This window comes from Hydra vulgaris, chromosome 06 (assembly GCF_038396675.1).
Source record: "Hydra vulgaris chromosome 06, alternate assembly HydraT2T_AEP".
Taxonomy (NCBI): Eukaryota; Metazoa; Cnidaria; class Hydrozoa; order Anthoathecata; family Hydridae; genus Hydra; species Hydra vulgaris.
In genome coordinates this window covers 22,720,001-22,747,593 of record NC_088925.1, presented here as the reverse complement: position 1 = coordinate 22,747,593, position 27,593 = coordinate 22,720,001, and the positions used below count along the sequence as shown (strand labels likewise).

Sequence of the window (27,593 nt, the reverse complement as noted above, 5' to 3'; positions counted from 1 at the left end):
AAAAAAACATTAAAATATAAAACCTTTTTAAAATATATTTATATTTATACTATGACAATAAATATAATAATACAAAAATAATAACAATAACAATGTAAAATAGAATAATAGTGATAACAAAAATATAAAATACAACAGTAGTAAATAATAAATATCAACATTAAAAACAGAAGTAGTAGCAACTGATGGGGATCCAAAATTTTTGAAAGAAATGCATTTAGGTGAATACAGTATGAATGTCCATTCTCACTAACAAACATTGTTTACAAATTAACACAATTTGTAAATTATATTGATGAATTTAATTTTTTCAAATAAAAAAAAAAAAAATTTTAAACGTAGCTAATAACGACACGACTAGTAGATAAATTTTAAGCGTAGAAAACAACACAGAACAAACTATAACAGATCTTTGTTTACAAAAAAATATTGAACGCTTTTTATTTGGTTTAAAAAATAAATCAATACAAAACATGACATAAATATCTAACAATTCACTCAAAATATAAAAAGTGAACAACTGTTAAAAATTCCTAATTAAAAGTCATTTAATACCTTACTTTATCGATTCCAAAATATTTCTTTAAGAATTTATTGTCCCACCATATAACTATATTAAAATATCCTATCCATTTTATTAGTTCAATCTATTCTTTTGGTAAGATATTTCATAACTATAAAGCTAACGCAGAACAACTGCATGAAATCAACAAACCCGTCAGGCACTAACAAGAGCGACTAATCATCACATATATTCTTATTAGACCTCTAATGAAAAACTAGGAAGTCTGGTAAGACATTTATTCGTAGATTTTTCATGAAAAGTTAATCTCATACACCTTGTCGATGTAGATAAGCACTAACTTTCATCTTTTATATTTCCTAAGGGTTGTCCATACTTCACTTTATCACCACATTTCACATTGAATTTAAATGTTTTAGGTGCTGTGAATACTAATACTAAGGAAGAGCCAAGTTCGAATCTTCCAACTGTATCACCTCGTTTTAATAAAACACCAGTAGGATAAAGACGGTCTTGAAACCCATCCGAGTTGAAGGGGCTGTTTGTTCCGAATTGCTATTTTAACAAAAGCCATTTATAAAATAAAATAACTATTTTTATAGTAATTGCATATTAGAAAACAATTATAAATTAAAAACAAAGAAGATGATCTTCAAACTAAATATATAGCTCTTAATTCGTTGTATTTTGATCACACGGTTTTATTATAAAAAATTTAGAGTGTTTAATGTGTTTGTTGTACGAACTCTCTTTTTTTATATTAAAAAATTTTGGCACACTAAATTACATTGCGCAAGTTTATGACCCTTATAGCAAAAAAGACCTTGATATGATGGCTAAACAAATTGAAATCGTACTTTAAGAACATCGAGCACTCTATTTGTAGAATACAATAACAAAACTTACATGATATATATATATATATATATATATATATATATATATATATATATATATATATATATATATATATATATATATATACATACATATATATATACATACATATATATTATATAAGAAGCAGAATAATATGCTGATTTTGAAAATAATATTATTATTTATAAAACAAGCATTTTTTTCTGCTTTTTTTGAGTCCAAGGTTGATATATTTTAGAAAAAAAAAAATTCAAAAATATTAGGACCCGTCAAGAATTTAGAATCCAAAAAAGAACCTCAAGATCTCATCAAAATCAAAAAATATTTTTTTACTTTCATCTTATAATTAATAGACATTGATTCGTGTCTCAGGAATATTGATTTTTAAACTTTTTTTTTGCTATCAAAATCGCTCCACCCTAATATATATATATATATATATATATATATATATATATATATATATATATATATATATATATATATATATATATATATATATATATATACACATAACATATATATCATATACAATTAAAAAAGAAAAATTATTAACTATTAATATAAACTTATTTAATTTTCCTCGGCCTTAGAGAGGAAAACAGTAATAAAATGAAATATATAAAAGAACTTACTTTTTCAACTGGAAAATTTAACTTAATAGAGCCAACATTATAAGCTCCAATAGCTCCACACATAAATAAACCATGCTTCCATCGCCCAGATAAGAGTACTCTTTCATTGATGTTAAAAATACCTTCAACAGTTTTTAAAACACGAGGATTTACTGAAAACAAATTTCCTAAACCAAAAATAAGTATTAAAAATAAGTAAAATTTTTTTTTTATTTTCTGAAAATTGGATTAAAGTTGAAAATTAAAAAACTAAATTGTGTAAAATATATTAGAATAGAGTGAACCTAAACACGTAGGTAAATACACATCATTAAATCTATGAATATACTAAGGTAGTTCAAAAAACAAAATTTTTGAAAAATATTTGCAGCATGCACCTTAATGTGTTCTATGTGAAAAATAACACTGGTTTTAAAAGTTTTTCGAATAGAAATTATTTTTAGGAGTGCCTCAAGACCCTTGAACATTTAATGGGTCCCTAATATTAATTAAAAAAGTTTTTCAAAGTATTTCTTGTTGGAAGTGAAACTATATAAAAATATCAAAAATAATCATTATTTTATAAAAAAATTATTATTTTAGATTTTACTGAAAAATCACATTTTTTACCTATAAATAAAAAATATTAATTTTTACAAAATTGTTTTGATTCTAACTTTTTTTCTAAACATTTTTTTATAAAATAATGGTTATTTTCGAAATTTTGATATAATTTCACTTCATTTGAGATTTTTTTTTTTTAGATTATTCACCTCCCAAGGCCCGAGGGGGCCACTACAGTCGAGGAGGCTACTCATTTTATTTTATTTTTTTTGTGTTTTTTTTTAATTTTTTATTTTTTAGTTGTTATTTGTGGTGCAACCCTCTCTCAACTCTTTAACTCCGAAACACGAACCTTGCCGAGCAAGGTCGCTGCGCGGAGAAACTAAGTTGAGCGCAGTACTTCCAGGGACGTGGTGGGAGTTGAACTCCGAACCTCTGGCTTACAAAGCGAGCGCTCTTACCACTACACCACTACCGCATCCTTTGTGATATTAGTAACAAAACATGCTTTTGAAAAACATTTTTTTAATGCAACAAAACATACTTTTAAAAAACATTTTTTTAAACTTTTAATAGGGACCCATTAAATACCTTGTTTTTTGGCACCCCTAAAAAAACTTTTTGTTCAAAAGTTTTTTGAACAAAAAATTTTTCAATCCATTATTTTAGCATATAGAACACATTAAGGTACATGCTGCAGATATTTTTCAAAAATGTTGTTTTTGGAACCACTCAAGTATATACATAATAGTAAAATTACATAATTAAAATTAATATACAAGTAAATATATTAAAGCAAATATATATAAAAAAAAATTAGGAAAAATTTTCTTGTTGGGAGAATCAAAAACCTGGAATATGCCTTCGCTGGTCAACTGTCCATTCTGTTGGGGAATGAAACCAATGGTAATCACCAGGTGCAAGATAAAAAGTACAATAAAAAATTTTGAAATCATTCTCTTGATGACAGCTCCCAGGAGAATATAGTGGATCAGACTCTAAAAAAAAATTGTCATTTTACTTTATATAAATATTCATATGTAAACCTAATATCACATCACAAAATGATAAAACATTTTAACAGCTTTCATTTCAATTTTCAATGTTTTCATCATTTGCTTCTAGGGTTCAGTTTGCATGTAAAAAGATCAACATATATAAACATTTTACCTGGAAAAAATGAACAAAGCTTTTTAAAAAAAGGATGTCTTGGACCAAAAAAAGTACTAAGTGGGAATGTTACTCCTTTTATTTGCTCTAGAGTCATATCTTTATGTGAAAATGATCCCAAAGAAAGTATAGTTGAATCTGCAGGTGAAACCTAAAATTCATTAGTTTTTAAAAATAAAATAAAAAATTTATATTACTATATACTATACTATCCGATATTACTAGATATAGATATTTATAATGTTTATTTATTTATTTATATATATATATATATATATATATATATATATATATATATATATATATATATATATATATATATATATATATATATATATATAAATATATATTTCTTGAGCAACGCAATAGCAATAATTGTGAACATATTTTAAAGAAAAACACAATATTTTTTAATCTTGACATGTTTCGTAGTTGACATACTACATTTTCAAAAGATAAAATTACAAACTTAAAACTCTGGATATAAAAATAAAATCATAATTTGAAGACGTTACAGAGAAATATATATATATATATATATATATATATATATATATATATATATATATATATATATATATATATATATATATATATATATATATATATATAGAACCCTTAGATGTTGTCGGAAAGTTTTTTCCATATTTTGTTGACAAAAAGTAAAAATTAAAATGCAAGACCGGAATTTTTTTTTTTAAATAATGATAGACTGCCTGCCCCAACCAAACCCTCAGTCGATGTCAGGCTATTTGTCAGTCGATGTAGCAGCACTCCCTTGCGAGTCAGGCTATTTGTCAGTCGATGTAGCAGCACTCCCTTGCGAGTCAGGCTATTTGTCAGTCGATGTAGCAGCACTCCCTTGCGAGTCAGGCTATAAGATAGTCGATGTAGCAACACTCCGCGCATGATTTACAGTAAAAAAAATAAAAATAAAAACATTTTATTAAAAAAAATAAAAATAAAAACATTTTATTAAAAAAAATAAAAATAAAAACATTGTTTATATTGTTAAAAACATTCAGAATGTTTTAAAAACATTCAGAATGTTTTTAAAACATTCAGAATGTTTTTAAAAACATTCTGGTCAATTAAATTTGCGTTTTTGTGTTTTTTTTATATAACAATTAATTTGTAATTAAATATATGGTTTTGACTTTCGTCCAACACGAAAATGTTGGACGAAAGTCAAAAGTAATTAAAAGTGACGTATGTGTTGGCGTAAGAATCACTTTTTTCCTTCCGCTCTTCCCAAAGCCAACAAACTATAGATCTATATATATATATATATATATATATATATAGTTTTATCTTTCCACAGCATCTATTTTAACTATTTGAAAATTTATAAAATATTGTCGACAACTTCAAAGTCTAACATTGCAATGTAAACTGAACAGTTCTATTAAAGTACATAAATTATTAAAGAAAAATGCTAAAACTTTTAAAACTGTTTTTTTAATGTCAATATAACTATTCTTGTAAAATGCTTTCTTGCCTCGTGATCAAACCTAGCAAACATTAATTAAAACAAATTAAAAATTTTGTTTCAATTTGCTGTTTTGTACTTACTACTAAAACTTATTAACAATGATAGCTTTATTTAAAAAAAAAAACTAAAATATAATGAAAAATAAACTTATTTGAAATGACATAAGTTTGAAAAACAATTTCAAAAATAAACTGTAGAATAAAAATAAGTTTTATAAGCCAAAATTAAAATAACTAATGTAACTTAAATAAAAATTTTAATTTAATATTAAAAACTAAAAAAAAAATTCTCAAAACTTAAACAACAATGTATTAAACATTGTTGTTTAAGTTTTGAGAATATCATTAAACGTTTAACAAAAGGTTGGTTTTTGATCAGATTTTTCAAATGACACTACTTCAACATGTAAAAGTGTCAATACTTTGACAAACTTTATTTACAGAAGAATTCTATTGGTTCTTAGATTTAAAAAAATGCAAAAAAATAAATAAAAAACAAACGTGTATAATTCGCAGGTTAAAATTTATAAACTCTGCATAAATTAGAAAATGCTTTTTATTTCTAAAGAAGATGTAGAAATAGTTAACTAAAATTTTTTTTTGTCACTACACTTTTTAGCTGAAACAATATATCAAAATAGGATAAAAACCTTATCAAAAACCTTGGCATATGCCGAGTACTAAAGTTTATTTTGCACGCTGATTCTTTAAAATAATAAAAATAATTAGGCGTAACAAACCTACCATTGTAACAGAATGATCAATTTCACGCACACCTGGTTTTAGCTGTCTTGTGAAAAAAGCATTAAAAGTTTCATACTCTTTCACGTCACTAATCACTGCTTCGTTTAAGTTACAGTTGAAAAGATGACAATAAGAGTTGATTAAAGGTGCACGCAGTGGTACTGGAATGTGCGTGTTGGAACAATGACCCCATACTCGTGATAGAAAACGTGTAGGAATAATTTTGAATGCCTCAACCTGAAGAAAGTAAAAAATGAGCAAGATAAATTATTATTATAAACTATAATAAAAAATTTGGGGACAATTTTTGACAGTATCCTATAACACTTTAGAACAATAATTTAACATATTTTATGACATTAAGTACTTAAAAAAAAAATTAAAGTAAGGATCTATTAAATAATATTTTAACTAATTTAATTACATAATAAATCTTAATACTTCAAGGAATCCCAAATCGCCCAGACATGTTAAAAGATAAATTTTTTAAACAAAAAAAAATCAATGACATCATGTACTAAAATTCTTAGAAATAAAACGCACTTGAATAAATTATCAAGTCTGTAGATTGCATTTCAAGTCTGTAGATTGCGGCGCATATTAGGAGGACTATTTGGGCTACAACAAAATAGAGAAGGTGAACTTCAACTCAAACAAAAAAGTTAGTTTTTCTTCGTATGCATTTATTCTCTTGTTTTAATCAAAAGAATTTAGCCCAAATGTTTTACCATTCTCTTTAATATGAACACAACATGTCTTGGTAGTTTGGGATCCCTTTAAAGAAAACTTCCATGTAGTTGGATAAAAATCTTTTAATAAAAGTTACGATTGATGCTAGTGCATCTGATACCAGTAGTACCAATACCTATACTATCTTCTAATATCTGGAAATTCCGAATGGGTCATGCCTATTTAACTTAGAAGAGCTTTTAAGAAGAAAAAGCTATTTTACTATATTCCTAAAAGGATCATTATTTAAAAAATATAGTAAATCACCCTTTTATTAATATTTCACCAACTTTATATATATAAACTTTTAATTGACTGATTTAAATTGACTGATGTGTTAAACTTTGAATGCTATTTTATTAGCATTTTGCATAATAAAATGCTCTCTAACTTTACTTAACTAACTTTAGCCTCAAACATTTTTACCAATAATACTTTTATTATGTAATACAAATGTAATTATTTATTATGTAATATAATGATCGTAATCAGTTAAAGAAACCGTTCATTCAGACAAATTCATTATTCATTATTATTTCAGATAGTTAAAAAGTCAAAAAATATTTATCTGAATAATCACCTTAAAGAGTTTAACTTTAGGAGCAAAAACTTTGCTTCTTATAGAACTCTTAAACTAATAAAAAAAATAAAACCAATGTTTTATTTTTTTATTAGTTTAAGAGTTCTATAAGGAGATGTCACTCCTTTGGGTGACTTAATTGTATCTAAAAAAAATTCTTAGTTGCATCACATGACCACAAGTGTATAGTTCTGTGTGTATATATATATATATATATATATATATATATATATATATATATATATATATATATATATATATATATATATATATATATATATATATATATAATAATGATAATAATAAAATATATTGCAACAATTAAATATATTAAATAACCACTTAAAATCAAAGAAAAACTTTTACCTGCCATGATTTAAATATGAATCCATTCTTTATAGGTTCATCGTTAGCTTCATCAAATGGTGCATTGCGCTGACGCCTCCACATATGCCTAAGTTGTATAAAACACAATAAACCGAATCCAACACCTGCTGGAATATAAAACCACTCAATACGAGATCTCCGCTCATGCTCTTGGTGACTTTTAGAAAAATCTAAAAATAAAAATTTTTATTACAGCTAAAAAAGATTTATCTGCGCAGATTTAAGCTTTCATTGTAGTAATAAAAACTATTTTTAAAAATTTTTATTTTTTCAAATTTTTATAATAATATTAAAAACTCCTAGCTCTAATTACTTTCTTTATTGTCGTTAAAAAATGTTTTAACTCATTACAAACTATTAAAAAAATGTTTAAACTCATTAAAAACTATTAAAAAAATGTTTAAACTCATTAAAATCTATAATGATTTTAGTTGTAAAAAATTTTAATCTTTTGCATTTCTTTTTTTATTTTAATACTGTTGCTCATGTAGTTTCTACATAATGTCACTTTTTTAATTATTATTACACCTATATTATAGAGATGTGCCGAGTACCCAGCGATATTATTTGTTATGCTAGCTGCCTTGTAATTTTTGGAGTTGCTAGCTATTTCTTGGAGGTGTCTGGCTACCCCTGAAGTAACGTGTGTGTAATTGATTCATAGAATTTTTTTAAAATCTTGTTATTCTTAAAAAAATTTGAAAAACTCGTAAAAGAAAGACAAAGTATTCATTCCAATAAAAGATTTATATTCATTATACAAGTTTTACTTTTTACTTTTTTACATGTTTTACGTTTACAAGTTACTTTTGAACAGATCATAATCCATTGCGATAAGCTTTGTCAACAAGAGCACGGACCCAAGATGAAAAGTTAGTACACATTTTTGGAGCATGCTTACAAGTTCATTCATGATTTGACATACTCTTGATTTTAATTGATCAACGTTATCTGGTTGAAAGGAATCAGCAAACACTTGTCTTTTGATTTCAGCATGAAGGAGCTCGATAGGCCGACATTGAGGGACATTGATGGAGTTATTTTGTTTTAAAACAAATGGAATTTGTTTGTTTAAATACTTAACTACTTTTGAAGAATAATGTGATGAAGCTTTGTCTGGCCAAATAATTCAAGCTTTATCAGGGCAGTGCTTCTCAATGTAGGGGATTAGTCTTCGTTGAAGGCATTCAAATTTGTACATCTGGGCATCAATGGCCATTCCCTGGTTCCAGATAAAGTAATCAGAAACACCATGATCACACAATGCATACCAAACACCTACTTTAAAGGGAAACTTGGTGCGGCCTGAAAAGGGAATCTTTTCTGGAGTTGTTGAGGCATCTTTGGCATAAAAAGTTTTACTTGAAAACTTGGCCCCATCATTCTGTGTTATATATGTTTCATCATCCATTATGATGATCGGAAGTCCACCTGCTCCATTTGTTAAATGCTGTCGATAAAGCCATCCAAAGGCTTTTCTTATTTCACCTTTCTTAGCTGGATGGTAAAATGGTGCTGGTTTTCGCTTGTGACAATAAACACCAAGTCTGTTCAAAGTATTTAAGACAGTTTTGTGGCAAACATTGCATTTTGGGGCAGCTCTTCTTAAACTTTTGTTTGTTGTGTTTTTAAATTCATGTATAAGACCTCCAAGTGCAGCATTAGTGATCTTTCTACCAGCTCCATTGTTTCTACGACCATCAGTCATAGAAACCCACCATCTCTGCTTGTCCAAGAACCTTGTATGCACCAGATTTGCTATAACCTGCATTTTGCAAAGCCTGTAAGCGATCTTACTTAAGTGTTCAGTACTTTTCAAGATATTGTTTGCAATTTCATGAGATGCCATATCAAAAATGTGTTAAAAAACAAAGTACCCAAATGATACTAAAACAGAAAAACGAAAATTACAAGGATAAGTCACCTGTATATCATTTAACACAGTTTCTATTTTTAGACATGATTTATTCTAAACATATTTGCATGGTAACATTCTACAAATCAACTACACGGGCGTTAGCTAGGTAAATTTTTCAAATGCATCAGAATTCTGGAAGATGATGGGTACCCTGTAATTTATAAATGTTTGCCAGGTAATTTGAAATTACCCAGTACCCAGTACACTGCAGGGTTTTCCATGTAACCAACACCTCTTTTTGTGTTTATGGGTTCACCTCCAAAAATTACCAGGCACCTCCAATAACTGCAAGGTAAATCAGCACATCTAAAAAATTTGCCGAGTACCTGGCTCATCTCTGCTATATTATTTTTAATACTAATAACATCTATATTAAATTAAAATAAAATTACAAAATAATCTTTTTTGTTCAAAAAATGTAGTTACACTATGAACTTTGTATCAATTCTTCTAGCTTTTTCTGTGACAAAAGCATGACAAATCCATATTTAACATTTAAAAAAATCTGCTTCAATATTTAATAAAGCTAATGCATTAGAGGATCATTTGACATATTTAACCTCATTTAAATTTTTACTTTTTTCAGAACAGAAAATGAACACACTCCAATACAATTTACACAGCAATTTCATTAAATACTTTACTCTTTTTAGAACAGAAAATGAATACTCTCCAGTACAATTTACACAGCAATTTCATTTAATATTTACTCTTTTTAAAACAGAAAATCGATACTCTCCAGTACAATTTATACAGCAATTTCATTTAATATTTACTCATTTTAGAACAGAAAATGAACACTCTCCAGTACAACTTACACAGCAATTTCATTTTATTCTCATTATATCTAAATTTGGAAAAACTTCTTAAGTTTTATCTTTGATAAATTTTAACCTAAAACACGCTAATGATATATTAGAACTTTCTTATAAATTTGTTTGCGCTAAAATTAATTCTCAAAAGTGTAAAAATTCAGCCTGCAGTGTCTTGGATATTGTTCTAAATTTTATTAGAAACTTTTGTTTATATGTATGTATGTACGCATATTACTATAATTAATAGTATTAGTATCTAAAATAACAGATCTCTGGACTTTTAAAATTTTACTTTTTCTCTATATCAAGGTGTTAACCAGCCCAATGGCACCACATATACAGCAGAACTCCTAATGGGTTTATAACTCCCAAAATTCAATGACATTTTTTTTTGAAGTAATAGGACAATTTTAATAGAAATTTCCAATATTTTGTAGAACAATAACAATAAATATTCCCATTATTGCAAAAAACGTGTTAAAAAACATAATCTTGGCTAACACCCTGTATATACAAATTTCAAAAGTTTAGTACTAAACTTTAAGTGTCAAGGCAAAAATAGAAAGTCATTTAGAAACATAGATAATGCATTATCTTAAGCTCAATAGTTAAAGTTTTATTTAGCTGAAGGGTGAGACTGCTGTTTTCTAAAATGTTTTACATTTTACCCTGTCATCTCTAATTTAGTCAATACATTTGTTTAAATTGTTTGTTTGTTTGTTTTAAAAAAAAGATTATAAAAGGACAAGATTATAAAAATATTAATTAAAAAAAAAAAGACTTTTTCTATGAGTTTAGTTTATTCAATATTTTAGTAAGAGTATTTTATTTAAGCTAAAAAATCAATAGATTAAAGGTAAATTTTGTAATTTAATCTACTATAAATTTATTTCAATCTATTATCTCAAATAATCTTAATTTATTTTAGTATCAACTTATTTTACTTATTTTATTTCATTATAAGCTCAATTAATCAACTTATTTAATCATTGAAGCAAACAAATTTACCTTTTACATGTTCTAAACAAAAAATGTGATTATGAAATGATAAAAATAATAACTATAAAATAAGTGATTTAGGCTGAAAATAAAAAAACTTCCAAGAATGATCTAATTAAATTACTTATAATAAAACAACTTACAGTGGTAGTTAAAAAATATAGATGTACATATCTCAATTTGATGGAGCAGATAACATTAAAAATTAATTAAAAAAATCTTTTGAAAAATTAATCTTTTTTTTCAATAAGCAAAAAGTGAACTCAATGCAAACTTATAAATATTTTATACAACTTTAAGAAATACAAGTAAAAAGTTAATTCAATATTAGCATCTATACTTTAGCTGTGAGTAGAAATCTGTTGCCATGAGAAACATTTGACATTTAGTAAAGTTGATCAATTTTTAAAAAGCATGAAATTGAAGATCACATTGCAACATTGCATTGCATTGAGCTGTGATTACATCTGCATGATTTTTCAAATGGTTAGTTAAAATTTTTGCTTGATATGAAAATTATTTGTTAATTACTTAATTTTTATATTCATGAGAAATAAAAAGTATTTAATAAGGTTTAGTGATCTTTATTAATTGCTTTTGATATTAATTTTACCTTAACATTGTTATACTTTTTATTTTGTATACAAAATAACAATTTAGAAATAACAGCATTACTTTCATTTTAACATAATATTTTCTTTGAATGCATAATTTTTATTACAAATCATAACTAAAACGTTTAATCTTCAAAATAACAAGTAACATTAACTTATTTATTATTAATTTTATAGATAAAAATTAAAAAAAGATTTTAAAAAAAGGAAAAAACAAAAACAAATGTATTCAGTGACAGATTTTCAATTTTATCTTTTAATTCAGTTTTCAGTTTCTAAAACTGTGTACTTAAATTGTTTTTACTTAAAAGTCAAAAACTGTACATAGTTATAATTTCAAATAATATCAAATCACTATGTACTTTGTTTAAACTTGCAGTTCCACACCTCTATGTTTAACATTTAGAATTTAAGATTTTTAATTTAGATTTAAAAACTTTTGAGTTTTATTAATTTGGATAGAAAAATACATTAAAAAACATTAACATTAATGTTATTTATGAACTAAATTTAAAATTCTAAAATTTAATAAAATCTACTTGTTTATATCATTTATTTATTATTTTTCAAATAAAAATTTCTTAAAAAAAGAAACACATAAATAAAAAAAAAAAGCTATAACAGTATGCGTACTAACAAATTTAGATTTGTGAATGTAACAAAATTTATTCACAATAAATTTTAATATCTTAAATAGTTCAAAATATATATTTTAAATGTTTTAGTTACACACTTACAATCAAATAATAAACTACAGCAGATTAACTGATTAAAATAAAGAACGTTTGACATTTTCATACTTTCATCTAATACTACATTTTTTTACTTTAGCCTTCAAGTTTTTAATCCTAAAATGTGTGATAACTCACAAAGAAATGAACATATGACTAATACAAAGAAACAAAATATAAATAGAAATGAAAAGTTTTTTTTGTCTTTAATCTGAAAACATAAATAATGCAAAAAAAAAAAAAAAGAAAAAAAAAAGAAAACCCAGAAAAACATCATTATTTGTTTATTCTTATTATAAAACAAAAAATTTCATTTTTAATTTTCTATAAAATTATGATATAACTTTGTTAAATATCATATATTTTTATCCTTTTTAAATTTCAAAAGAGATATAAAGAGCCATATTTAAGGTTGTTGTTTTAATCTTAAATAAGTTTCTTTAAAGAACGTCTTGTTTTGCTTTTGATTGCATTTAATACATTGACATTTCATTATGTGCTAAAAAAGATATAGATGTTTTTTATCAAAGGTCAGTACAAAAAGATAGTCTGAGATAAAAAGGCCCAAAGAAGAGGACTCAGTTAATGTCATCAACATAGAACTTTCAAAAATAATAATTATTGCATATTACTAGCAAATAAAATAGTTTTATTTTGAGAAAATTGATTAGACACTGATGTCCCTGTTTTAATCAAAAATGACTTTTTAATCAAAAATGACTTTTTAATCAAAAATGACTTTTTAATCAAGACTGAAATACTTTTAATCAAGACTGAAATATATGGTTATACCATAAGTAAACAGATTTACTTTAGAAATAAAAGTATCAGGGAAATTAAAAATATAGATGAAAAACAATATGGGAATAGTGAGGAACAACAAAGATTACTAGTAAAAAAAAAAGTTTTTTATATCAAGTTTAAATAATACAGAAAGAATGACAAAGCAAAGACTCAATAATTTTAGGAGTTTTAATTTCCTAAACGCATAATATATGAGAAAAGTTTATAGAGAAAACCAGCATACCAAACTTTATTGAAAGCTTTTAATATGTCAAGAAAAACAGTCCTTACCTCATCGCATGGTAAAAGGAAGTATCAAAATTTGATTTTCAGAGAATGCATTGTTAGACTCATAAAGAGATGTTAAAAGTTTTTTAAATTTACAACTAAAAACCTTGCTAATAATAAGAAGAATGATTGGTCAATAGTTTAAAAGATCAGAGCAATGCTTAGAGGTTTTGAAAATTGAAGCCACAAATTGCAACAAGACCACATCTATGTATGTAGGGGAGATTGGTGTACCTCAGTGATATTTTCAAACTTTTACAAATATAAAAAATACTTACAATACGTTCTGTAACAATATATTTTCTTTATCTTGATGATATTAGTTAAAAGATTTTTTATTTAACATCCTGCCATATTTTTCATCCCTTTTTTTAATTTTAAAAAATAGCTTACACCACTGGTGGTGTGTCTTGGAGTTATGTATGTTGTACCTTGGGGGTATTATTGTTTTAACAGATTAAGTATTCAACTTGGTAGAAATTTGATATAATGTTTACTTATAGAATAATTGGACTATTATCTCAAATGAGATCATTCAAATCAGCCTCATTCAAGATAATATTAATCTAACTAGTTAGATTTATATAAACTATATATTAATTTATATTTATGTTGAATTTATGTATGATTATAAATTTAAACTAATTTATACTTAGAAATATTAAACAATTACAAAAGAAATAAATTTGATTAAAAAAAGAGTAATAACAAATATGTACATTAAAGTTTAGTAATATTAAGTCTTTCACTTAGTATTTAGCATTTGTCTATTCTACATTCAGGTAATCAGAGTTAATGCCAAATGATAGTTTTTCCACCTGTCATCCTGAACCTCCTGTAATAGAGGGATTTGGCAACTGAAAGACCATGTCTGATTTTTCCAACTCATACACAGTTTTATCTTCTCTTTGATAATTTGAGAAAATTATTGAAGAGAAGATAACAATTTGAGAAAAATAGTTACATTTTAACAAAGAAATACACACATCATATTATACAAAAGAAATTCTTAATAAACAAAAAAAAAATCATAATAAACTACAACAACATATTACATTTAAAAAATACTTTCATAACAAATATTACTCATAATAATATTTACAAAATCATGCAAGTGTATATCTTGGTGGTACCACCAACATACACAACATTAGCTACCTCTAAGGTACACCGCTACCATAGTTTTTACAAAATCGCTACCATATACTAACCATATAGGTTAGGAGTTAAGCAATTTCAAACATGCATAAATGTAGCTGAAAACATGATTTACAAATTTTGATAATCAATTATAAAATAAAGTTTATACCTACAGTTGTAGGAAAAAAAGAATACACCCTAAAAAGGTTACTTTTTAGTAACAGAAACAAACTTTTATTTTTATTGCAACAACAAATGTGTTAAGCAGTGGTAAAACAAGCAATTATGAGCCTTTAATGGCCAATACATGCAACTAAAATTTCAGTTTGAATTCATCACTCAAGATAGCAACACAATTGACGTGCCTCCAAGTTACACACACCTCCAAGGCACACCACTCTCCCTTATATACTATTAATGATTTTTCAAAAGTCTTTATAACTTAAATTCTAAAATAACTAAGTTAAGAATGTTTAAAAAACACTTTTAATTATATTAGTAAAAGGCAGACATTTAATTAATTCATTGTTGACGTTTAATTAGTTCATTATTGTTTTTTGTAACAAGCATAACAATGTTTATTATATATATAAATATATATATATATATATATATATATATATATATATATATATATATATATATATATATATATATATATATATATATGTATGTATGTACATTTTGCCAACCTTAATCTGTTAGAGGTAGTCATCAGATCAGCAAAAAAATTGCTGCAAAAAAGTATTGCTGAATGCCGACCCTAATTCCGAGGGCTGTATATATATGGGCAATTCCATTGGAGGAGGGCTGTATATATATGGGCATCATTGTAAAATGATATTTTAACCATGAACTTATTTATGTAATCCAAAATAATTTAGCATGAAAATGGAGCTTGCAGGTACAATTTGTTGTTGGTCATATTTTATGCTTTATAAAAAATATATATTTCAAGAAAAAAACAAAAGAACTTTTGCAATTTTCATGTAGCATAAGTTAACAAAAACATGATAAAATTTTGTTTTTTCAAAAATTTGGTTAAAAAACTTAAATTCTTAAATAAAATATGGGAAAGAATATTAAATGTTACATTTTTACATTTAAAGTTTTTAATAACGATTCTAAGTTAAAGCACATTTTAATTTTAAATTTGTGTAACATAAGTTAAATCTACATGCATTTACTAAAGTTCTGGAGCTTTTCGTTAAATTTTTGTTGTTTACAAAGTGAACTACATCATTACATAATTCTTACTTGGTTAATATTTTTGTTTTTGTAAAACAAATCATTTATAAATGTAATTAAGGGGGGTCATCCATAAAGCATGTTACCGTATATTTGTTAATTCTAACCTCTTCCCTCTTGTCACAAACAATCACATATACCTGAACCCTCTTATCTGTGATAACAATTTTTATGCTAATAATATTTTAAAAGATTTAAATGTAAATACTTTGCAGCATTTAAAAAATTCAACCTATTGAAAATAAGGCAGTATGCATAAACGTAAAAAGTGCAAGTAAGAATTTCAGCAAACTAAAGATTTTCTTATTTAGATGACTTAATAAGTATTAGACTTAATAAGTATAAAGTTGTCATTCTAACGTAACTTTTAAAAGCCGCTCTTGGTTTTGCAGAAAAAACTGTTTCTGATAACTTTATAACTTTAATAAATGTTATGAAAAATCACTCAGGAAGAGTGCCACCAGTTTTTTTAAATTGCCTTTGTTAATTACTATTAATGAATGAGTTCAATACTTAGGTATAGAATTCTCAACATCTTGTGGAAGTTTCTAATACAAACTGCTTAAGTGGCATTTTTAGCAATAAATTGGCCCTCTTTTGGCCTCACTCAAAACTTTTTAGCTTAATTTATTCTTTAGACTAACAGCTTTCATACAAAATAGCTAAAAATTTAATTTACAGTTTAAATAGGCAAATATTTGATGAAGTTGTAGCGCGTGTAACATAAGTTAAAAATGGAATTGCCCATACACATATATATATATATATATATATATATATACATATATATATATATATATATATATATATATATATATATATATATATATATATATATATATATATATATATATATATATATATATATATATATCTGTGGAAGTATATTAACTTTTATCATTTTTTAAATAACTGCAACACTAATGACAGAATTTTTTTTTTAATAATAGTTTTTGTTTTTGTTATATAATATTTTTAAAACATTTGATGTGTATTGCTTGATTGACTGACAAATATGTAAAACATGTGTAGCATGTTGCTACATCAACTATCTTATATCCTGCTCCTACAAGGAAGTGCGGAAGTGCTGCTACATTAACTATCTTATAGCCTGCTGCTACAAAGAAGTGCTGCTACTTGACTTCATTATAGCCTGCTACTACAATAGAGTTCTGCTACATTGACTCAGAGTTTGGTTTGTTTTTGTAGTTAATTTTTTTTAGAATATTTGTCTTATATCATTTTACATTAATATCATATATTACTGTCATATTTTGCTATCCCAATAGTCCGATTTTATTTGCACCTCACAAATTTATTACAATTTCTGATGACTTTTAAATACCCTCCCCAATTTACTTCAGCTTTCAAACAACATGCTTTGTAAACTTATGAATTTGAAAAAAAACATTTCTTTTTGAAGTATTTGAGGGGAGGAGGGGGCAATCGACCCTCACTCTTATACATCCGCCCTTGTATAAATATAACAATAATAATAACAATAATAATAATAATAAATTCGTATGTAAAAGTTAAGAATTAAAATAACCTAAAAACCACAAAACTTGCCTCTAGTTTGAAGTACTTTCTTTGATACAAAGAATTGAGAAATAACATATTTTTTGCCATAAATGCAGATTTTTCGAGAATCGATCATTTTCTTTTGCTATACACAAATTTTTTTTTGATGTATATAAAAATGTATATGTATAAATATATATATATATATATATATATATATATATATATATATATATATATATATATATATATATATATATATATATATATATATATATATATATATATATATATATATATATATATATATATATATATAAATTATTAGAAATTATTAGAAAATCAGTTTTCAAATTTTTTTTGTTTCACAGTGTTTTATCAATAAAGACTCATCAGAAATCAGTTTTCTGGTTTCAATAAAGACTCATCAGATTTCCTATGAGTCTCTATTGATGAAACTCTGTGTAAAATAAAATAAAAACTATAAATGATTTTCTACTTATTTATTAGTGTTCTGTTCTTTTAAGAACATTGAGCACTCTATTTTTTAGAATAAATTCATAGTTGTGCGTGCGTGCGTGCGTGCGTGCGTGCGTGCGTGCGTGCGTGCGTGCGTGCGTGCGTGCGTGCGTGCGTGCGTGCGTGCGTGTGTGTGTGTGCGTATTCTTCGGTACTACTTCAAAAGACTAGTTTTAATCAAATATTAACAGTCATTAAACTGGAATATGTTTAATAACAAAAGAGCTCTTTTTTTCACATTAGTACAATACATAAAACAAAATCCTTGATTCTTTACTGTTTAAATTGTTTAATTTTTTGTCTTTAATTTTTTGTCTTTAATTTTTTATTATAACTATCCCCCAGGTATGTAACAACTTTTAAATTACATTTACTTTCTTACAATAAATAGAAAAACCGGCAAGCCCAATAGATCTTTTTCAATTTGTAATTAACAAATTGCGAGCTTAAGAATTACTTGAGCTTGCAATTTATCAAGCGGTAACTCATTAAATTTTTAAATTTTCTTTCCACTCAGTATCCTTTGTAAAAAATGGTACGTAAATAACAATAATATCCCCAAAACGATATTTTGAGGTATTATTCTATATCCACACAGGTTATGAAATTTCAAAATCCTAATCCAAGACAGATTTACGTTTAGAATTTCTGTTTGGCTTACATTTTTGTTGTTGTTGTTGTTTTTTTGTTTTTTTTACAAAAAATTGGTTTTGGTAAATCTCACAAACATCCACTTCCTGCGGCATAAACTCAATAAAAGAAATCCCTTTGATCATGCTAAGGTGCAAAATGAGGCTAACCCTTCTACAGGAACTCCAAAAGTGAAAGCTGTAGCAGACTAAACTTGTGTACACCTGGATCAAGACATAAGAAGCTCTTCCTTCTGGCCTAAAAAGATCCTATTTTGAGCAAACAGCTACTGGTGTCGTTTTTAGCAAAGAAGCTTCACCAGGGTTTTTTTTCGTAACTTTTGCACATCCAATCATAAAATATTACAAATTTACGCAGCGTGTGCAGTGGTTAGAGCTCTAGCTCAGAACCAAGAGGTTCAATTGTGTAGTCTTCAGTCAAATTCTATCCGTCATCCGTTTTTTTGGTGCCTAATTAATCTATATAATTTAGTAAACTTTGGAAAAACCCGAACTTTTGGTTAATCAAAGAAGCTACTGTAGTTTAGACGCATCCAGATCACAACTTAATGTGGCAAAAGACTACTCCATAACCATTAACCCACAATTGATCAAAATGCAAAACTCTAGCCTTGACACCATATCTCCATAGTAGTTACTTCTCCTTCTTGGCGTGGTCAATTATAATTTACAAGCCATTGCATTTTGTGGCCAACTAAGTGATACTCAAAATTTTTCCATATCAAACTGCACCTATATCACGGAGCCATTTTTTTCGCAATCAGTACGACAATTGTAATAAAATGTTGGTCTTTTACAAAAAATGACACAATCAGCTAGTGCATTTTAAATCCACAGCCACCAGTACAAATATCAGGTGGTGTGCTTGATTTGTACTGGCGGTACAAGTATTGTACTTTTAATTATCTCAATTTTAAAATACTAAACGTTGCACTTACGACATTGGAACAAAATATACGTCGATTTTCTTTCAAAAAATCCATAAGAAACTCATTGGATATTTACAGCAAAATATTAAAAATATGCTGAAATGTAAATATATTGATATTAAGAGTGTGTGTGTGTGTGTGGGGGGGGGGGGGGGTTATGGAGAATGGGGGGAGGACTCCTACGCTAGGTTTCTATACTCACCTTAACTATCACTATATATAGAGCTACTTGAGCGTTTATGATGAAAAATTTATTTATCGATTGATAATTTTACGACACAAATCTAATGCTAAGGGCGCACTGTAATTGAGTTAACAATTAAATATATTTTATCATTAACTTAATTACAAATTACTTACAAAATGTATTTTATTTTTAAGTTAATAATTAAATATTTTTATAAGTATATTTTTTTATAAGTAAAACAGCAATAATTAACTTTATTAAATAAGGAAATCATAAATCACACAATGTTAAATTATAAAAAATAAAAAAATATTATTATCTACAAAAATAAGACACTCGAAAAACACGTTCGAAGTTAAAAAAAAAAAATGACCAACGAGTATTAGAAGTTAAATCAAACAAAAATATTCCTAAACAGTCTATCCATTGTTTTACTTTTGTCATTTAAAACGATAGAAAATGCGTCTTAAACCAATTCGTCTATATCAATGTATTGTATTATTCTGTGTGTATGGTCTACACGTAATGTGTAGTCTTGTAAGTATGATAGTTTATTCGTGTAAACGGACTTTTATAAAACCTTTTCGACTTTTTTTTATTACTTATTTGTAAAAGTCTTTACTTCAGTAAATATTTAATAGCGTAGTCTATTATCATTTAATAAATTATTACGATTTACCTTTAGAGATAAAATGTCGACAGCCATTTTTGGTCTCCATAAAAAAATATTACACATAAATAAAAACATCAATATGTGTTTTAACATCAATGCAAGTTTTAATTTAAAGTATCGAAGTTATTTAAAAAAAAGAATTTTTAAATGCTACTCTTATGTATTAACGAAAATAAACAAAAAACCAACAAAAAACATCTTAAACATATTTAAACGTTTTTCGTCTTAGCCTAAGTACTTGTCGCACATTCTGATTTTTATGAAGAGGAAGTTAAAAGAATTCTATCGCAATCTATTTGTATTTTTGAACGACAAAAAAAAAAAAAAAATCAAGACACTGACAAAATTTACACAGATGAATTCTTCGAATGTAAATGTGTCATATCCCATTTAACGTACGTCATTGTTGGGAAATATTTCTTTTTAATAACATGTTAAGTCAGGAAAATTATCAACTTTCCATTGAAAATTTTATTAAAATAAACAATATAGCACTTAACCAAAAACAACAGTCAAGAGTGGGGAGAAAAAGTAAGAATGAATCAGACAGTACTTCTAAAAGGTTAACAACATTGTCTTCGTTTTTCCCCTTCTGAAAATTTATGTTAAATTTAAATTGTAATTTAAATTTAACATGAACCCTTCGAATTTTTGTTTTTAAATAGCGGAAACTCGTCTTAAAAAACCAAGTAACCACATCTAAAAAAATCAAATAAACACATCTAGCTAAACCTTTTATAATAAACTATGTTTATTATAAAAAAATGAAACAAATAACAAAATAAAAGTTGAGTCTTTTCTAATATTTGCAAATGTTAGAAAAGACACAACTTATATTTCGAGCTTTGACTCAACGATCAAGCAATTTTTTAAAAACTAGTTTTTCAAAGACCTTGAAACGTGCTACTTTTAAGACCACAATGTTGTCACAAAAAAAATGTATGTAAAATTTATAACCGATTAAAACCGTTATAACCGATTAAAACCGTTATAAAAATAAATAAAAACAGTTATAAACAGTTTAAACAATGTAGTAAATTCACTATTTAGTATTCTTTTATCAATGTGGACAATGTTGTTTTAGTAAAGCTTTCCATCTTTGATATTATATGAACTTTAAAAGGAGAGTTTGAACCCAAATGGGTTCAATGTTTGTACCCAATTGTTTTTAAAAATGTTGTTTCAAATAATTTATATAAAAACACTATTGTGTTGTTATGTATATTATACATAAGTATATTATATTACACAAGTACTGTGGTCTGTAAAGAAACGCAGCATGGCTTGCTTTCCACTTAAAGTGCAAAAAATCAAAAAAATCAAAAAAAAATCAAAAAAATCAAAAAAATAAAATCAAAAAAAGAAAAGCCACACTAAAACAGCATTATCCACATTGATAAATGAATAGTGAGTTTACTACATTGTATTTATTTGTATTACAAGTTATTAATTATTACAAGTTTTTCTAGTCTTTTCTAGCAATCGTCGTTTAGTCTTAAATAGGTTTAAAGAAATAAATAATGATCTCTATCTTTACATAGAGTTACTTGATGGGTTTAAATAAAGAAAAAAAAAACTTAAATATATTTTTTTTGTTCGTTAAAAAAATATATGTATAAATATAAAAATAATATTTGATTATTAACACTACTCTTTGATACTTAAAAAAGTCTCTATATTAACTTATATATCAACACACCTTATTTTTTTACTTTTGTTGATTTACTAGCAATTGCTTCGTTTGCAATTTAGAACCAAATCTTACTAATTGAATAACTTTAGTATGAACTTTTTAATGACTTTTATGTACAAGGTTCAAACATTTGTTTTTCATTTCCGAAAAAATAAAAAGGTTAAAGACGTTTTTATTAGCAAAATATGTAAAAACGTTTTCTGTACCCAGCAAACATTGTTTAGAAGGATTTCTAGTGGACCTAGATAGATATTTTTTAGAGATTTATTGGAGTTTTGCTCATCGGTGACTTAGCGGACCATTAGGCAACCGCTATATATATTTGAATGTATAATTCTCAACTTGTTTCTTCACGCAGCAACCTTGTTTAGAAGAAGAGAAGAGCGTTCGAAAGGAAGTTCACACCTCCTTCCTTACCGATGTTTTAAAACTTGCCCAGAGGTGACGTTTGAACCAAGGATCTCTAGCTTCTGAGGCAAGCGCGCTTACCACTGCGTTACGGCTGCTTAACTTACGGCTGTTTGTTTTATAAGTGACAACATAATAAGTTGAATAACCTTAGCGGAACATAGCAAAAAAATCCCAGATTTACAAGAAAAAATAAGAGAATGTTAGATACTTTTGATCTGCTCAATTTTTTTTGGCTTTTCTTGTTTTGTTTTTTTATTAATTTAATATGTCATGAATTTATCAAAACATGTGTTTTTTTGGTCCTAAAATTCATTCTCGTTGAAAACCGAAATTGAAAAAAGCTTTAGACCAAATGCCGACTAATTATGCTTCTTCAAAGTTTATAGATGCAATTTTAACTGTAAACAACTTTAATGTTTGTTAATACTTTTTGTTCCTTTTTTACATTGGTAGCCTTTTCGAAATAATTTTCTTCTACTTAAAAAAAAATTATTTGGAATAACATTAATTAAATCTCATCTTAGGAAACCAGTTTCCTAAGATGAGTTTTAATTAATGCAACTCAAAATACAAAAATATAATCGCAAAAAAAATTAAATAAAATTGTATCTTCAAGGACTATACTTAAGTAAAAAGTAATTATCGCAACCATAAAAAAATCTCTAAAAAAGTTCGCGAAAAAATCATTAGCTGACCCGTAAAAGAAGTTGTACCGTCTTAGGAACCTGCTCATCTTACGCAACCTTTCCCTAATGCAATATATACAAAGCATTCATATTTACAAAAACATCATATAAATGAGTTAAATATTTATATTTAACTCATTTAAATAAATTTTTTGTAAATATAAATATTTTGTACACTTTGCTTTATTTGTCTTCTAATAAGATGCGCAATCTTATAAGATGAGTAAACCAATTTTTTGATCATTATTATGTAGGTACGCGCATTGCTATGAGTTTTTAAAATACATGGTATAAATGAAAAAATATTAAAAAAAAAGTTTTTTTTATAATTAAAAAAAATGATTAAATATTGTACAAAAATCATCCAAAATAAAATAAAGAAGATTTCTTTTAATTTTGTGGTTTTTTATATTGGTGAACCACCTTAAAAAAAAGTTATTATAAAAACGAAAATCGTTTTCTCAGTTTCAAAAAACTGCTTATGTTTATGACGGAAGAATAGTGCAGTCATTTTAAATGTGCCCAATTGGATTACACTTCAGAGACTAATAAATACTCTCAGTAAAACAGGATTTAATTTAAAATTTGACGTCATTTTTTATACTTTTGTTTAAAAAAACTTTTCATTGCTCGCAATATTCATTACCATCATGGTGAGATAAACGAACTTTGATGACCTTCATTGTAAAAGATATTGTTCCTTATGTTTTTAATAAACTTTTAGTTATTTATATACTTATTTACACCTTTCTTATTTAATAAAGTTTTTTAAACTTTGCAGAACAATCATTGAATACATGAGTTCAAAACAGCGTGTAGCGAGGAATAATCCATCACCAATAGTTGAAGAACAAAGTTTTATGATGTCTTCCTCGATGTTAACCGCTGTAGATAAAGTAAACGAAAGCGAAAGTGGTAAGTTTTATTTTTGTTTATTTTGTTATTTTAATATTTTATAAAATTCCTCTAAATTTAATTTTTATTACACAAACTTTAACAACATTTAACTTAATTTATTTTTCGCGTATTCTATAGTACTTGAATTTAAAATAATATTTTTTAAAGGAATTTTTTATTTTTTAAATCGGTTACATTTTTTTCTAGCAGTTAAAACCGCTGTCACTCCAATGCGTTGGTTTGTTTTGTTTTTGTTCTCATGTTACGTAATATTACAATATTTCTCTTGGAACATTTTTGGACCTATATCTTCTTCTGTCAAAAAAACATTTCATTGGAATAACACTGACATATCTATGTTGGCTAACTGGGATACAATTTTGTTTGTTATATTTTCTATGCAAATGTATTGGTTAGTGCAACGAAACGGCAAGTAAAAAAGTATCTCGTTATGTAATACGTTTTCTTTAAATTGACATAAGAGTGTAAAAAGAACATTTTGGTTTACTAACAGCGTTTATTGGTATTTTAGGTCTCCGAATTACACTACTTATGTCGTTGTCAATGATGACTATTGGAGCTGTCTTTAGATGCATCCCTTTAAAAAATGACTGGGCAAAGTGGTGAGGTTTTTTTACATAAAATTTTAAATTTTACTTGATGAAAAAAAAAAAAGAGATTTCATATCTTTTTAATTATATATAACTTTATTTACTTTAGGATTTTAAACACAGGGCAAATTTTTAATGGTCTCGGCGGAATGTTAGCCCAAGCCGCTGCTCCCTTTCTTTCAAGTACATGGTTTCCCGCTAAACAACGAACAACTGCTACCGCTATTGCTTCATTATCGTGTCCGCTTGGCATTGCTATTTCTCATTTGATTGGTCCTGCATTTGTGCCAGATTTAATTATAAAAAATGAATCAAACCCTTTTGACGAACAGAATACTGCTTCAAGGTTAATTATGCGCACAAGAATTGAATATTTAATGTATCTAGAATTTGCATTATCAGCTTTGCTTCTTTTCGCATCAATTTTTTGTTTCCGAAACAAGCCACCATACCCTCCCTCAAATTCAGCATCATTTGAAAAAATAAAATTTAAAATTGGATTGGTTAGACTTATAAAAATCAAAGATTTTTGGCTTATAATGGCAGTAGCCTCTTCAGTTACTGGTGTTTATAGCGGATGGGGCGCTATGTTAGCTGTCAATCTGAGAGGCAACGGACTTGATATTTCTCAAGCAAGTTCTATAAATTTGTTGTTATTGTTGTTGTTACTGTTGTTATTGTTTGTTTTATAAAGAAGTACTTTATACAAACGTTTTAATTTTAGAAAGAATGTGGTCTGGTTGGTTTCATTACCACTATGTCAAGTGTGTTTGGTGGAATTATGGTCGGTAAACTAGCTGATAGATTTAACTGTAGGCTAAAACTTATTATTGTTGTTTTGTATTCCATTGCATCTACCACCTTCTTATGGATTACGTTAATATGTGAAAAAATTGCACCTTTCTCCAGAGGTAAAAGAAATAGTTTTTCAATTTTTTTCTAGAAAGCATTACGCATTTTTAAATTTTATCGTATGATAAACTACTTATCTAAAAAGTTAATTTTAAAAATTATGTAATTTTTTTTTCTAGCAAGTGTGTATATTTCATGCATTATCGGTGGTTTTTGCATAAATGGATCAATTCCATTGTTATTTGAATTAGTGGTGGAGCTTACTTATCCTGTGCCAGAGACCGTTAGCATTGCGTTTATTAGTGTTGTCAACAATTTGTTTGCGTTTATCTTTTTGCTTATACTTGGGATCCCTAATATAGGTGTTTAACAAAAACGATTTATAATTAATTATAAACTGTATAAATATATATAAATTACATATAAATTATAAGTTATATAAATAACTAATTATAACTATAAGTTCTACCTTTTTAAATATAAGTTCTACCTTTTTCCTAATATATTCTGTATTTAAAAAATAAAATTATGATGAATAAAAATTTTATTTTTTAAGATGTTTTTGTTTTTATTTTGACTTGTCTTTATTTTTGTTTTTAGGAGTTTCATGGATGAACTGGTGTTTATTTGCAATATGCATTATGTCATTGGGTATGCTTTTCTTTGTCAGTGAAAACTATAAAAGAATGAAAATTGATGAAAAAAATCAAGAAATTTTTGAAAAATAACAACATATTAATACTAAACATTTTTATGCTTGATCATCTATGAATACAAAAACACACACGTGTATGTGTTTATGTGTCTTTGCGGTCATAAGCAAACTCATATTCAAAATTTTTAAATCTTCAATTAAAACAGAAACTGTTTTAATTGAAGATTTAAAAATTTAAAAAAGTCAAATTAAAAATTGCAAAGTCTACAGGAATTGATAAAATTTGTAGTGTCTTATACGCATTTTTAGTGTCTTGTTAATCAAAATAAAATTAGTCTAACAAAGTCAACTAAAACTTTAGGTTGTTTAGTGTTGCAGACGTACTTAATAGTTATGAAAAAAGGCACATAAGCGCAGTGTTAAAATATATTTATCACAAGTGCAATTCTCGAAAAAAATGTTTTTAGGGGTTGTGTCGTCCCCAACTAATTACCTTGCACCCCCTCCTTCCCACAACACTAAACTTGCCCCTCCTCTTTCTCACGATACGATACTTTTTGCTATACATCAATGAATATCCGAAGTACTTCTTAATGGCGTAATGTTTGCAGACAAATCTAATTTATTTTAATCATTTACTTCTATCGTAGAACTTTTTCAAACTGCAAGTATTGAACTTGAAAAACTTAATACTTGATTTGAATCTAACAAGTTATCATTGAATACAGAAAAAACCAACTACGTTCTATTTCATTCCGATCAAAGAAAAAATGTGTATATACTGAGTATATAACCATTGCTAAAACTAGAAAATAAAATTATCGAAAGAACCAAAGCAACAAAACTTTTAAGGATATTTGATAAGGATATTTCTTAGAAAGCAACATAAACTTTTTAAACACTAAAATAAGAAACACCATTTGTATGCTTTAAAAAGCTAGACCAATGTTACCGCAAAAAAATTAAAAGCATCTTTATTTCTTTTTCATACAAGCCTATTACGTACAAATCGATACCTATAGAAATATAGCATTGGCAAGTACCCATAGATTCAACCTAGTCGTACTCTATCGACATCAAAAACATGTCACA

The 27,593-nt window shown here is 26.4% G+C and overlaps 2 protein-coding genes across 9 annotated transcripts in view; one reads left to right on the top strand and one right to left on the bottom strand.

The window, feature by feature from the left end:
* Positions 1-24: 24 nt before the first annotated feature.
* On the bottom strand, positions 25-20,882 carry LOC100200709 (phosphatidylserine decarboxylase proenzyme, mitochondrial). 3 transcript variants are annotated; one of them, XM_065799608.1, is made up of 8 exons: positions 20,703-20,882; positions 17,787-17,883; positions 7,661-7,851; positions 5,986-6,222; positions 3,751-3,901; positions 3,432-3,578; positions 2,038-2,204; positions 399-1,078 (listed from the first exon to the last, which is right to left on the bottom strand). In XM_065799608.1, exons 1-8 carry the CDS (start codon positions 20,787-20,789, stop codon positions 860-862), a joined length of 1,296 nt encoding a protein of 431 aa, XP_065655680.1. In that variant the 5' UTR covers positions 20,790-20,882; the 3' UTR covers positions 399-859. The 3 variants fall into 3 exon arrangements, with proteins under 3 accessions (XP_065655681.1, XP_065655680.1, XP_065655682.1); XM_065799609.1 differs by lacking the exons at positions 17,787-17,883; positions 20,703-20,882 and adding an exon at positions 12,765-12,939 and having other exon boundaries at positions 25-1,078; XM_065799610.1 differs by lacking the exons at positions 17,787-17,883; positions 20,703-20,882 and adding an exon at positions 11,423-11,536.
* Positions 11,766-27,593, top strand: part of LOC100204308 (solute carrier family 49 member 4 homolog) — a 29,783-nt gene continuing 13,955 nt past the window's right edge. The window contains exons 1-8 of one of the 6 annotated variants that reach the window (XM_065799603.1): positions 11,766-11,899; positions 24,268-24,401; positions 24,591-24,812; positions 24,916-25,006; positions 25,104-25,626; positions 25,719-25,905; positions 26,026-26,208; positions 26,447-27,254. In XM_065799603.1, coding sequence (XP_065655675.1) covers positions 24,284-24,401; positions 24,591-24,812; positions 24,916-25,006; positions 25,104-25,626; positions 25,719-25,905; positions 26,026-26,208; positions 26,447-26,574 — 1,452 coding nt within the window. In that variant the 5' untranslated portion in view covers positions 11,766-11,899; positions 24,268-24,283 and the 3' untranslated portion in view covers positions 26,575-27,254. Of the gene's footprint in view, positions 11,900-24,009; positions 24,171-24,267; positions 24,402-24,590; positions 24,813-24,915; positions 25,007-25,103; positions 25,627-25,718; positions 25,906-26,025; positions 26,209-26,446; positions 27,255-27,593 lie in introns of those variants that run through there. The other 5 variants (XM_065799606.1, XM_065799604.1, XM_065799607.1 and 2 more) reach the window with 5 other exon arrangements.